Source organism: Brassica oleracea, chromosome C8 (genome assembly GCF_000695525.1).
Source record: "Brassica oleracea var. oleracea cultivar TO1000 chromosome C8, BOL, whole genome shotgun sequence".
Classification (NCBI taxonomy): Eukaryota; Viridiplantae; Streptophyta; class Magnoliopsida; order Brassicales; family Brassicaceae; genus Brassica; species Brassica oleracea.
Window position 1 is genome coordinate 16,049,498 of NC_027755.1, and position 14,725 is coordinate 16,064,222.

The 14,725-nt window shown below is 45.4% G+C and overlaps 2 protein-coding genes across 2 annotated transcripts; both read left to right on the top strand.

Moving 5' to 3' along the window:
- Positions 1-4,274: 4,274 nt before the first annotated feature.
- Positions 4,275-5,684, top strand: LOC106308757. Its single transcript, XM_013745879.1, has one exon. The coding sequence runs from the start codon at positions 4,275-4,277 to the stop codon at positions 5,682-5,684; it is 1,410 nt and encodes a 469-aa protein (XP_013601333.1).
- Positions 5,685-5,883: 199 nt separating this feature from the next.
- LOC106308758 lies at positions 5,884-7,447 on the top strand. The gene is made up of 2 exons (XM_013745880.1): positions 5,884-5,940; positions 6,170-7,447. Exons 1-2 carry the CDS (start codon positions 5,884-5,886, stop codon positions 7,445-7,447), a joined length of 1,335 nt encoding a protein of 444 aa, XP_013601334.1.
- The last annotated feature ends 7,278 nt before the right edge of the window (positions 7,448-14,725 follow it).

Sequence of the window (14,725 nt, forward strand, 5' to 3'; positions counted from 1 at the left end):
TCGCTGTGTCGCTGCGAGAGGTCGCTCCGGACATGAAAACGCGAGCGACCTCCGCTCGTCGCTCCGAATAGTCGCTCCATGCTTCGGGAGCGCCCTCGCTGTGTCGCTGCGAGAGGTCGCTCCGGAATCGTTCTCGCATCTCCGGGTGACCAAAACGCGAGTGACTCTTCCTTGTCGCTCTGGTAAGGTCGCTCTGATAGGGAGATCAGAGCGACTTGACGGTGTCGCTCCGGACTGGTCGCTCCGGTAAGGTGCTCGCCCAATGATCACTTTGAACACTTCTTTTGGACTCCAATTGCACCCAAATGTCTCCAAGAACTCCATGTGGTACTCCAATACCTGATAAGGACTCATGTATGCAAAATGCAACCTAAACATGGCTAAATCTTAATCTATATGATCAAAATGCACATGGGTGAATGGATAAAACATTAGAAATATGCAAGATATCAACTCTCTCGTCACTGATCCTCTTGTCACGAAGTGTTCTACTCTTTTTCCTTTGCTTGGTTTTTATCCCAAGTGGTTTTTCCAAGTAAAAGTTTTAATGAGGGAATGCTTCATGGTTTCCAAGCATGACCAAGTCCCTATGGTCAAGCTTGAGGGGGAGTATTGACATGAAGAGAATAAAGAGCAAGAGTAAAGACATGAAGAACCTGATTGATCATGGACAGGGGATCATGGACAGGAAATCATGGACAGAAAATCATAGACATGAAATCGTGAACAGGAAATTATAGACAGGAAAACTGAAGCAAGGAAAGGTGTGAGACTGATTTAAATATCTTGCCTGAAGTCTTGGACGAATTTAAACAAGTGGAGGCAACTGGATAGAGCTGTTGGAGTGTGGAAACAAGCCAAAGTCACATGATATGCTAAGGAAGGAATAGAGAAGAGAGTTGTCACTATCCGAAAGTGACTTCCTCAGATCTGGTCTTCATTAGTTTATTCATCTCCATTTGTTTATTCATTCTCATTGTCTTATTCTCATTGCTAGATCTATTTATGTAACTATTGTATACACTAAATAAATCTAAGGAAAAATGTTCCTCAAATATTCTTATCTCTCTCTTGGATTCCCTCACATATCTCTCTTAGTTCTTCACCAAAATCTCTCAAATAATTCTCATAAACTCTCGTTAATTCTCATAAATTTACAGAAGCATCTGAACCGGCGGAGCCACAGCCTCTCTATCCGAGATGAAGTTCCTATCATCTCTCCACCACGTTGCAACCACCTCCATCGCGCTTCTGTCACTCGATTGAATATGATCGAGAGTGTCCCCCAAATTGAATTTCAGAAGAGAGGGAGTCGTCGTCTCGGTAACTCTGTTATTTATATAAGAAGGGTACTGAGAGCCGCTGAGCGAAATAGAAGGTTTCACCAACTCTCTTGATTTTCTTTTAATAACTCAAAATTTCAGCACGAATATTGTTAATGATGAGCATAGCATAAAAACTTAAATCAAATTTTAATGAATAAAATGATGATATACATTTTTGTTACTATACACATTAACTTTTATCCATATGTTTAAGTGATAGAAATCAACAATACCATATCAAACTCTTTAGGAGAACTAGAAAATATTCATTCTCTTTGTTTTAGTTGAATCAAATTTTAATGAATAAAATGATGATATACATTTTTGTTACTATACACATTAACTTTTATCTATATGTTTAAGTGATAGAAAATCAACAATACCATATCAAACTCTTTAGGAGAACTAGAAAATAGTACCACATCTTAGTTTTAGATGGATACTCAACTAAAACAAAGAGAATGAATATTTTTCTTAGTTTTTGTTAAAAATATTTAACTTTTGATTAAACTTAAGTCTGGACATTCGACTCCTTGGGTCGCTTTCTATCGGGTAACATTTAGACCTAGTTAGCTACTTGAATATTTTTGATTCAGGGTCGGGTCGGTTCATGTCTACAACTATAATACATTTAATTTTTGGATAAGTAATGGATTTGGATCGGTTAAGGTATTTGGGACCCAAAAAAACCTAAAATACCTCAAATTGTACCTAAAGACCCCAAAAATACTCAAAACCCCCGAAAGTATTCAAAAATACCTATAATTTTCCCATAATCTTACCTGGAGATTTCTTGGAAGTATCTGAAGATGGTTGTTGGCTTACCTTTGGTTCTGTCTGATCATCAAGATGTTTTTGAGTGTGTTAAGATGCAATGCCAATGACTCTTATGGTTCTTTCTTGCCCTTTGTTTTGTTGCTTAATGCTTAGCTACTGTAAGTAACTCATATGTTTGCCGTTGATAATTCCAGTTTATATATGTTGTGTAATAATCTCAATTTGCCAGCTTAATCCTTTTATGCCGTTGATAGTGGGTATGTTCCTTTACTTTAGCTATCGTTTTTAACCTGGAAGTTAATATGGTCATGAATTGTTTTAGGTCTTTTTCTTTACTATATTGTTTTAAACCTGAACTTGCAAGTAAGCATGTGTTGCTTGTTTACTCTTGCATGTACAAGGAGCATCCCTGACCTTTTCAACTTGATGCCCCTTTGATATATTTGTTATATAGTTGTGCTTTAATGGTAGAATATGGTTTACTAATACTAACACAGGATGTAGAAGCTAGCAAAGGAGCTAATAATTAAATTTAACTATTATTAATTATAATTATAAATTAATATTTATATATAACTTAAACTTAGTGATATTGATAGAAAGTTAATTTTTATTTATGATTTATAAAAAAAAAAGTTCATGTTTTTTCAATCAAATTTCAAAGTTGATGCTTTAATTGACATTTTTCGTGATTATATTTGCGGGTTTCATTTGGTATAAATTATATTGAGGTCACTGATATAAAAACTACAAAATGGTTCAGAATAATATATATTATTAAATTCAAAAGCAGGTCGGTGAATTAAACCATTATCTTCTTTATATAAAAAAGACTGAATTTTTGGCAAGTGGTGTTGCCACGTCAACAATCTATTACGACCAATCGAACAAAACTATGTAACTTCATTAAAAATTCCATGTCACATCTTAAATCTACACTATGAGATTAAGCAATATGGTACTTTCTCACGAGCCAAGCCAAGCCTTACAAGGAATCCTTGACCTATTTTCAACTTGATGCCCCTTTGATATATTTGTTATACAGCTGTGTTTTAATGGTAGGGTATGGGTTACTAATACTAACACAGGATGCAGAAGCTAGCAAAGGAGCTAAGAGTTGAACAAAATCAATCACTTTTCATAAAAAGAGATTAGAATTTTACAATTTTGTATTGAAAATAAGTATATTGGTCGAATAAAACTTATTTTCTTTGGTTACATGGTTGAGAAAGAGACATAAGTAATAGAGTGGAGGAAGGATGAGGAGAGACCCTGAATGGGTAATTCGAACCCCCACCCTACATCAACACGATGAGGACAAAACCTAAAGCTTTTAACATGTGAAGAGTACTATGAGGTTTGAGGTTGTAACCAGTGACCCCAGCCATGAACAACAACATTCCGGCGGCTGCAGCGTGTAAGAAACCGGACAGTATCAACGTGGTCGGGCCATTCTTGTAGTAAATCTCGGCGATTCCAATACCAATCCCGATTTCTACAGGTGCTGTGAGAGAAAAGACTATCACCATAGTTAAAGTTTTCTTCAATTCAAACTTTGCCTGCACACACAAACAAAAGAAAAAAAGGTATAAGAACTTCATTATCACATTGGAGAGACGTAGAAGATGGATTACATCCCTCCACAAGGCCCATCAAATAACAAGGTCTAGCCCGCTAAGCGAGGAGTTTACTCGGCTCGGCGAGAAGATTCATCGGCTCGGCCCTAGAATGCTTTTAGCCGACGACGAAGCCGAAGCCGATTAAAAGTATATGGCTTGAAGGGACTCCCCGAAGGCCCATATACTCGGCCTTCTTGGATAAGGCCCAAGAAGACACATTCGGATTAGGGCATACGAGGACGGAGAGCTTATAAAGGGAGAGGAGGCAACAACAAGAAGGGGATCGACACTTTACACTCACATACGGAGCGGCTAGATCTAGGGTTTTAGTCTCTCTTTATCTCTCACCGCTTTGTACCTTCCCGGTTAACTCCCTGAGCATCGTCATGTCTCCTTATCCTCTTTGTCACTCTTGTAATCCCTTGGTCAGATCTAATAAAACGTCTTTATTCATCCCACCTTCGAGTTCTTTCAATCTAGTCGACTGAACCCCGTACAAACAATTGGCGCCCACCGTGGGGCAGGAATAAAGCAACGTTTCTAGATTCTCTACATGGCTCAAGACGACACCACGTTCGGTGCTTCAGGCGAAGAACTGACTCCTACGCCTGAAGCCGCGCCACCAATCCCCGCAGATTTCATGAGCTCCGTCATGGCGCGATTCGCTCAACAAGACGAAGTTCAAAAAATGACCAACGAACAGCTTGATGCTCTGGTCGCAGCATTCACTGCTCCTGACGGCCAAACGAGCCGTCCTCAACTGATCCGCTGTCGCCTCTTCAACACAAACCCTACAGCGATGGGCGACGACCACATTTCAGATGAATCAGAGCCTAACGAACCTCTCCCCGCTGACGCTCCTCAGATCGGACCAGATCTCGCGACCATACGTGATATCGCCGAACTCAAACTCAACTTTCAGCAGATAAGTTCGAAGATCCATCAAGCTACTAGTGCGGCTCCGCAAATCGAGAGTGTGCTCACTGCAACCTCCCGAACCCCTTTCACCAGTACACTAACCGACGTACAACTCAGAAAAATAGAGAAGTTGCGCCTTTCGGAGTACAAGCCCGAAGGAGACCCCGTCGAACACATGACAGCTTTCAACATCACAATGGCACGGGCTCGTCTTTCCGACGAAGAAAGGGACGCTGGCTACTGTCAACTGTTTGTCGAGACCCTCCACGAGCAGGCCCTAACCTGGTTCACTCAACTTGAAGAGAACTCGATCAGTAGCTTCCGCGATCTATCAGCAGCATTCTTCAAGACATACATTATGTTTACAAAGCGCAGCGCTACTGCTTCTAGTCTATGGAACCTATCGCAAACTCAAGGTCACAGCCTCCGCGACTACATGGAAAAATTCAAAGTAGTAGTCTTAAGGATCGCGATCCCAGATGACATCGCCATCGACACCCTGATGAACACCTTATGGGTCCGCTCCAAGTTTCGTGAGGACTTATACCAAAACCCAACCACCTCGCTCCAAGATGCCATCGCTTGCTCTCACAACATCATCCGAATGGAAGAGGATACAAAGGCGATCATCAGTAGGCTGAACGCAGCGAAACCTCCAGCGACCAAAACCGCTCACACTCGGGCAGAACCGCGTCAGCATGCCCCTAGCGACAAGAACAACCGTAAGAACGGTTTTATGTATATCGTCGACGAGAACAACGTACCAGTCTCGAACATGGTGGTCCGAGGAGAAGGATGGAACAAGTGGGTCAAAGAGCTCGACTCGCCCGACGAGCCAACTAATGATGTCTGCACAACCCAACCTGACCTAACAACGGGTCCTTCCAGAACCGTTGATCTCACCAAGCATTGCAAATATCACGACGCCAAAGGACACGACACGACAGAGTGCAAATCACTCTACGCACACTATCTCTCGTCTCTCGGCAACGGCGACTTCAAAGTCGAGCCTCTAAAAGCTAAGCCCAAAAATGGCAAAAGTTAAAGCAAAAATAAGGAAAGAAGAGCCCAGCGCAAGACAACCGGCAAAGGCCGACAAAACGAAAAATGACCACAGGACGAGGATAAGGCTCTAAAGGATGATGGTAACAACGACTCTTTTGCTGACGAAGAACAACCGACGAACCGCAGGCGCATAGAGGTTATAGAATCTCAACAAGCTCTATCATCCGATGACAAAAATGATGACGCACCTTCATCCGGAGAGAGATATACTTAAGCGAAAGCTCGAGCCTGAAAAGGTGACCTGACCAGCGATCCCGTCCCCAAACGGCGTCCGAAACATTTGGGCAGCGATCTTCGAGACAAGCTCAATGCCAACATGTGTGATCTACGCGTTCTCCTCAACCGCTCGAAGCCGATAGACCTTTAGAGACAGTTAGAACGAACTAAGACGCCATGCAGTTCTACGCTGTCGCAAAACGACGACAATGCATCCGCTGACCTGCACGCCTTTTTAAACTCCAATAGGGTACACTCGAGGCCGCAACTAAACGTCATCATGGGCGGCTCCCTCCTTGCGGTAATTCTGTTCGCTCTGTCAATGATTACCGCAGGCAAGCCGCGACATCGCAGAGGTGGCCGACTAAGTCACCAAATCACCCTCCGATAACCTTCTCGCCTAATGACACCGCTGGGATTCATATCCCCCATAATGACCCCCTTCTTGTCGTCCTAGGGATTGGGGAGTACGATGTCACAAAAGTACTCATCGACACAGGAAGCTCCGTCGACCTTATTTTTCGAGGAACACTCCAAAAGATGGGCATCGACCTCAACGATATCAAGGCATCATCCGCGACATTAACTGGATTCAACGACTCTTCTGAAACAATACTAGGAACGATCCATCTCCCAGTACGTGCCAGCGGAGTTACTCGAACGGTTAAATTTGTTGTCGTCAGCACGAAGGCGCCTTATCATGCGATCCTTGGGACCCCATGGATACACTCGATGCAGGCAGTCCCATCCACCTATCACCAGTGCATCAAGTTCCCGGGAACAGACGGCACAATTAAAACATTAGGAGGAGATCAGCAGGCCGCACGAGACCTACTGATCGCGACTGTTAAGCTCCAACGTTCTTCTCTGCCCGTCAACTCTGTCTCTCCCCCGATCGCTAAAGTCTGTCCTCAGAAGGAAGAAGTTCTCGAGTTACCCATCGACTTTACAGACCCAAGCAGGACCGCACGTGTCGGCGCATATCTATCTGACAATATGCAACAGTCGATTCTCAACTTCCTCAAGGAGAACGTATCTACGTTCGCGTGGTCCATGTCGGATATGAAGGATATCGATCCAGCAATAGTGACGCATGAGCTTAACGTTGACCCAACCTTCAAGCTCATCCGACAAAAGAGACGTAAGCTAGGCCCTGATAGGTCGAAGGCTGTAAACGAAGAAGTTGAGCGGTTACTCGGTGCCGACTCAATCACTGAGGTACGCTACCCTGAATGGTTAGCAAATCAAGTGGTGGTCAAGAAGAAGAATAGGAAGTGGCACATCTGCGTCGACTTCACTGACCTAAATAAAGCTTGTCCGAAGGACAGCTACCCTCTTCCCAATATCGACCGCCTAGTCAAATCCACAGTCGGAAACAAGATGCTCACGTTCATGGACGCATTCTCCGGATACAACCAGATCATGATGCATCCTGACGATTGCGAGAAAACAGCATTTATCACAGATAGGAGAACCTACTGTTACAAAGTCATGCCATTCTGCCTGATGAACGCGGGAGCGACTTAGCAACGGCTCGTGAATCGAATGTTCGCAGATAAGCTCGGCGACACCATGGAAGTATACATCGATGACGTGCTCGTTAAGTCGCTGTGTGTCGCCTACCACCTCGGCCATCTACGAGATTGTTTCGTAACTCTCAACAAGTACATCATGAAACTAAACCCGGCAAAATGCACCTTCGGAGTTTCCTCAGGTGAATTTCTCTGTTACATCGTAACACAACAGGGGATCGAAGCCAACCCAAAGCAGATCTTGGCGTTCCTGTACCTCCCGTGTCCGAAAAATAGCAGAGAAGTCCAAAGGCTCATGGGCCGGATTGCTGCACTCAATCGATTCATCTCTTGATCTACCGACAAGTGCCTACTGTTCTATCACCTCTTGCGTGGAAATAAGAAGTTTACCTGGGACGAGAAGTGCGAAGAAGCATTTACTCAACTCAAACAATATCTGACTACGCCGCCTGTACTCACCAAGCCGGATGTTGGGGATGTCTTATCTCTTTACGTCGCAGTCTCTCCCGCAGCAGTCAGTAGCGTCCTCATAAAGGAATACCGCAGCGAGCAAAAACCGATCTTCTACACAAGCAGAAGTATAACCGGTCCGGAAACCCGATACCCGACCCTGGAGAAGATGGCCCTGGCCGTAGTCGAAGCAGCAAGGAAACTCCGTCCGTATTTGCAGTCACATTCAGTCGAGGTACTAACCTACCAGCCTCTCCGAACAATACTACATAACACAAACAGATCAAGAAGACTAACGAAGTGGGCTATCGAGCTCGGTGAGCTTGACATCACTTACAAGAACCGTACACCAGCAAAGTCTCAAGTCCTGGCAGATTTTTTAGTTGAGCTGGCTCTAGAACTCGAACAAGACCTCGCACTCCCAAACCCAAACTGGACACTTCACGTCGACGGGTCTTCCACCAACAAAGGTTCAGGAGCCGGAGTCCAATTGCAATCACCGACCGGCGAGTTGATCAGATAGTCTTTTAGTTTTGGCTTCCCAGCGTCGAACAACGAAGCCGAGTACGAATCTTTAATCGTCGGACTCCACTTAGCTAAAGCCGTCAAGGCTAAATGCCTAAGCGCCTACTGCGACTCGCAGCTAGTTGCTAGCCAGTTCAGTGGCGATTACGACGCCCGCAACAACCGAATGGACACCTACCTCAATTTGGTCCAAGGCTTAGCAGGTGAGTTCGAATTCTTTGAGCTCACCAAGGTTCCCAGAGGAGAGAACATCAGCGCCGACACCCTCGCAGCCCTTGGTGGTAATCTTCGCGATCAAGTTAAAGGAACCATCCCAATTCACCGCATCGAGAGGCCAAGCATCGACATCTAAGCCGACCAAACGGTCATCGTGGCCCCAGTCACCGACCATTCGACTAGTCACGAGGCCACCATGGCGGATACCGAAGAGTCCGACCCCAACTGGAGAACAGAATTTATTGATTATCTCAGTAACGGAAAACTCCCAACCGACAAATGGACAACACGCCGACTAAAAACACATAGTGCCCATTATGTCGTCTTGGACCACGAACTCCATCAATGGACCGCAAGCAAAGTACTCCTCAAGTGCATTCACGGCGACGAAACCGTGTTGGTCATGGCCGAAACGCACGAGGGCGCTGGAGGCAACCATTCAGGCGGTCGAGCCTTGGCACTTAAAGTTAGGAGCCTGGGTTTCTTCTGGCCAACGATGAATACAGACTGCGAGTCCTACGCCAGACAATGGGACAAATGCCAACGACACGCACCCAGCATCCATTGCCCAACTGAAATGTTGCGCACAACGACAGCGCCATATCCATTCATGCGATGGGCCAAGGACATCATAGGCCCGCTTCCCAATTCTCGCCAACGACGTTTCGTTCTCGTCCTCACAGACTACTTCACAAATTGGATCGAGACAGAAGCTGTCCCTCAAGTGACGGACAAAGAAGTCCGCGTTTTTGTTTGGAAGAACATCATCTGCCGCCATGGCCTGCCTTACGAAATTGTTACCGATAACGGATCGCAGTTTATGTCGGGCAACTTCAAGGAATTCTTCAACAAGTGGAACATCCGACTGAGCCCTTCGACCCCCCGCTACCCGCAAGGAAATGGTCAGGCTGAATCCTCCAACAAGCTTATCATTGACGGCATCAAGAAACACCTAGACTTGAAGAAGGAACACTGGGCCGATGAACTCGACGGAGTCATGTGGAGTCACCGTACAACACCAAGAGGTGCGACCAAATCAACACCTTTCTCCCTTGCATACGGTGTCAAGGCGATGGCTCCCACAGAGGTCAACGTTACAAGCCTCCGATGCTCGAAAATGCCCCAGTACATTGAGCTCAAACAAGACATGCTGCTCGACACCCTCGACGAGATCGAAGAACGAAGGGACCAAGCTCTGCTCTGGATCCAAAACTATCAGCACCAAATACAGAGCTACTACACCAAAAAGGTCCGAGCAAGACCGCTTGAACTCGGCGATCTCGTCATGCGCAAAGTTTTCGAAAACACTAAAGAACTCAACGCCGGCAAGCTTGGGGCCAGATGGGAAGGACCTTACAAGATCGTCAAAGTCGTCAAACTAGGCGTCTATCGACTTGAGACATCACGCGGAGAAGAAGTGCCTCGAGCATGGAACTCAATGCACTTACGCCGCTTCTACTCATAAGGAGGTCTAAGGAAAGGCAAGTAACAGGCGTATCATTATCTCCGCTTCTTTACTCGACCTTTGATGAGCACCACCAAAAAAACAAATCGAGTTGATGCACCTTCGCGGTCACTTCTACTCGACCGAATAAATGCGCTTCAAACAACCACTTTTACTCGGGTAAAACGAACTACGAATGGCTTGATCCTCACCCGAGGTACGTAGGCAGCTCTAACCGGTCCAGCTGTAAAAACACCAAAGTCAAAACTTTTTCCTAGTCCTAATCGACCAACGAACGATCGACCAAACCTGCCAGTAATAGGACAGTCTTTGCATCGAGTGATTCCCGTACTGCCAACAGGCGGTACGCGGATACTCACATCCCACTATTCAGCTATGTCCTGATCAGACACTTAGCTGAAGGACCCAATGGTCGCACGTCACCTATGCCTCTGACGCATTGACCGACCAAAAAGAGCGAAATCTAAACCTTTTTCCGACTAACGGGTAAGGGATTGGCCGCCCAGAACTCGATTGTCGCTGGAAAAACGGATAAAGAACCTTTCCCTCTTAACTCTACCATTCGGTATCTCGTCTTTGAGAATCGAATAACGTCCTTAGACATTATCTCAACTGAAACGCGACAAGGAACCGCGATACCTGAATAACCCGACAAAACGGGATTGACCAAAATCTCTTAGCGGGTTATTTTGTCGTCAATTTGCGAATTAAGGATCAAGGACCTATCGTTTCTAAGCAAACATGCTATAAGAACTTTCAGACTTGAGATTTAATTAAGACAATGCAAATATAGATAAAGACAACATATAAATCCAAATTTCGCTCAAACAGTAACTTGCCGACAAGGTAAAAAATATGTTAAGTCGTACAACAAAGGGGTCCATCAGGACCACGACATACTTCAAAAGAAAACCAAAAAAAAAGGCTAAGTAATACAACAACAATCAGACGGCAGAGTCTTGGACGTTTCCATCCCCGGTCAACACGCTTGGAACAGGAGGATCCTGGGGGTCTTCAGCTACGAAGACAGTCGGGTCCTCTATACTGTCAGGAACAGGTGCGGGAAGATCCGCATCAAGATTCGAAGACGGGATGATCGGGGCGCTCCCTTTCTCCGTCTCGCTCGATGCCTCCTCCTCGTCTGCTTTCGGAGACGGCGTCTTCTCAGCTCGATCCTCCTCCTCCTCCCGTCCCTCAGAAGAAGTATCAGAGACTAGAACAGGATCTTCGGGACCCACGTCCTTAGTCCCTTCTTCCCGGACCAAGGCATTATCTTTCTCGGGGCTCCCCTCCTCCGAAGCCGCAGTCCGCTATGTGGGGGCCGAAGTAATGTCCACCGCCGGCTCTCCAGACTGGCCTGCAGATTGATCCTCAACAACGTCACGCGAAGTCAAAAGCTGAGAGGCCGTCTCCGACCCAATCAGATCCACGTTCGATCCATATGTATCAAACGACGCCTTAAACCTTTCATCGACAAACCGCGAAGGGAGAAGTAGAGGAGAGAGAGCGAGATCACTGTCAGATAGCGGGTTGACGCGAAGATTAGCAGCCTCAGCCTCATGCAGCTTCTCCTGCTCTCATCTCCTGTGGGATCTCCGTCCCGCTATCTCTTATCATCTCGAGGCATTTCCTCATTCCCGAAGCCTGCCCATATAAGTTCTTTGTCTTCCCTAAGGCGTCGAGACGAGCGAGATAGTCGCGGATGCGACTAAAACAGCGATTTTCCTAATCGGTCATGGCAGCCTAGACCCTTTCCCTCTCACAAGTAACCTCTAGGCTTCGCGAGTCCTTCAGACGTTGTCTCTCCTTGATCAACTTCTCCACAGCAGCATCCCTCACTTCATGAAGCTCGGCCTTCTCCTTCTCGAGAGCCATAGTGGCCCACTCTAGCGAGCCTTCTCCCAAGCGAGTTCTTTCCTCGAAGCCCTATCAGACTTGAGCTTGCCTTCGAGCTCCTCGAATTTCACTTGAAAGACCTCTTTCTCTTTAGCAGCCTTGTCGTTCACTTTCTTGTGTTCAGCCCTCACTCTCTTGATCGCTTTTAACCTCGCCTGAGTAAGTTTTTCCAAAGCTCCCAGTTGAACCATTGTCTGCTTCAAGGTGCTGTCGTACTTCTCGACAAGGTAGTTCATGCCCCCGTCGCTCTGCAGAACAGCAAGGTAAAATTATTCAAAAGAATTCAACCTACTTTTTCGGTGGAAAAGAGAGAAAGGGAGAGCACATTACCCGCTTCCTCGTGAAAGCAGCATCGATGTACTCGTCTTTGAAATAAAGATCTCCTACTGGCGGTAGCTCCCTCATCCCACCACGGATCTGGTGTGTCAGCTCCGCGCACTTGAGAGGGTTAAAGATCAAAGGAGTCTTTTTGTCGTACGAAAATTGCACGCGATCGGGAAACTCGACCCCCCCCCCTCTCTTCGCAAGCGAACCTTCAGACCGAGTACCTCCTCTCGCTACCGATTCAGGAGCAGTCATCTCGCTCGCTGCAGACTCGCTCCTAGGTTCGCTTTCTGACGCTGAAACCCTTCTTCTCTTCTCTGAAGGGGTTTCAAGAGAAGGACTCCCTCTCCCGGCGACATCACCAGAAGTAGTCCCATCGACAGATGGTCGCGTCTCCGTCTTGACAGATTTCTTCTTCGTCTTCTTCTTTGGCCTCTTCTCAGGCACCGGTTCGGTCAAATCGGTATCAGCGGGATCTCCCGCGTTGTCTTCTCAGCCCTCTACCGGCGCATTGTCTCGGTCGTCGGCAGAATCCTCCCGTGACCTCTTCTTCTTCTTCGGGCCCCCGGGAGCCTTATCGGGAGAAACGGCCTCTTCGAGGGGAGCGTTCTCGTCAAGAGACGTGGTTTGCTGCCCTGCAGTGACATTTCTCTTCGCCTTCTCGCTTTTCTTCTTCTTAGGACTCGAAGCAGAAGGCTCTGCACCAACGTCCTCATCAACTAGGCTGGGGGCCTTTTCCTTAGAAGCCCCGACGTCTTCAGATCCTGTCGTCTCCGATGCACCAGCGGAAGTCGACTTCTTCGAAAGTAACTGCAGCTTCCCCTTTAACAGAGCGCTCAAATCTGGGACCCCATCCATCTCTCTCGCCTTGTTCAGAAGTTTTTGCTGCTTCCGAGTAAATAGAGATAAACAAGATTTGCGAGGGCCAAGTACACAAGGAAGCCTCGACTCCCAATCAACTGAAAAAAGGCGACCAAAACGCAAAGTCAGTGTAGCGAACTATCAACAAAATTGGGCGGACAAAAATCAAAGAGAAACCCCTCAACGAACTCACCTCTAGCAATCCGAGCCTGCTGACAACTTATCTAAATACAATTTAATATATTTGTAATATATTTAGCTAATTTTAAACATGATGACACATGTTCTTAGACATAATTATATAACTTTTTATATATAATTTTAAACGGCCTCTTTTTGATTCGTCGAACATCTAGATTATGGTGTGTTTGGTACGAAAAAATTCCTAAATGAAATAATTATGTGTTTGTTTTGGGTTTGATAGCTAATTGTAATTATTTAGTAATGAATAATTACACAAAATCTTTCAAAATAATGAGTAAAAAATAATCAACCATGTTTCAACTTTATACGGACGAAAAAAAAAACTTAGGCGGTCTAGGCGGAATTAGACTGTCAACGCGAGAATTAGACGGTCTTAGCGGATCAACGCCTAGCTATACTGATTTGGGCATATGCGTCGCGGTCAACTTCCAAACAGAAAACGCCTAGGCGGCTAGGCAACCGCGTTTTTGAACAGGGGACGGCCAGAAAACTCGCACGAGTAAATTTATGTGAACTACTTAGACGGATTCATTTATATTTAATAAATACTTGAATTTTGAACGTATTTATTTCTTTTAGTACAAGGTTTTTGTATATAATCTATATTATAATAGATGAGTTTTTGCTCACTCCTCAGCGCGCCACGTCAGCGTTTTGTGGGCTCCGCTTTTAAAAAGTGTGAAAAAATGTCAAATCCATGGCTCGAACCCGGGTTATTGAGATATAAACACCAACATTTATACCAATAAGCTAAATGATACTTTGTACATTGATGGTCGAACCTAATATATATTTATGAAGGTCGCAAGCTCTTGCTTCTTCGGCTTCTTCTGAGGGTCGGGCCTACAAGTGCGTTATAGGTTTCATTTTTAAATGATATTCATCACATTATATGAAAAAAGCTTAAGTTTGCAACAATTATAGTTTTCTCATATTGTAAACTGTTGTCGTTTAACATGAGTTTAGGTTCTTTTCATCACTGTCTCAAACAAGTCTGAGTTACAGAGTTGCGACATGTGTCTGTTCGTAATCTATTTTTTCACCGGTGAACTCTTCATGTCCACATCTTAAATCGCTTGATCATAAATGTTTCTGATTTGTAGCCCCTATATAAACCCTATATATATGATTCTCATCTTTGATGAACTCAATCTGCATCTCCACAAAACTCATTGATTCCTCTTAGATTTAACCAACATCTAGAAAATGTTTATCTCTGTCTCTCCAATTCGTCAAGCCGGCGTCTCGTCATCCGTCACTCAACCTTCGAATATCTCCGTCTTGGTCATAGTAGTCAGAGCATAGCCTCTGGCTTCCTCGCTTCTGGGATTC

Bases quoted from the DNA above. Each gene is read 5' to 3' on its own strand.
- LOC106308757 (XM_013745879.1), top strand. From the start codon at position 4,275: ATGGCTCAAGACGACACCACGTTCGGTGCTTCAGGCGAAGAACTGACT.
- LOC106308758 (XM_013745880.1), top strand. From the start codon at position 5,884: ATGACGCACCTTCATCCGGAGAGAGATATACTTAAGCGAAAGCTCGAG. The intron at 5,941-6,169 runs GTGACCTGACCA...AAACTCCAATAG, and splicing joins GAAAGCTCGAGCCTGAAAAG to GGTACACTCGAGGCCGCAAC.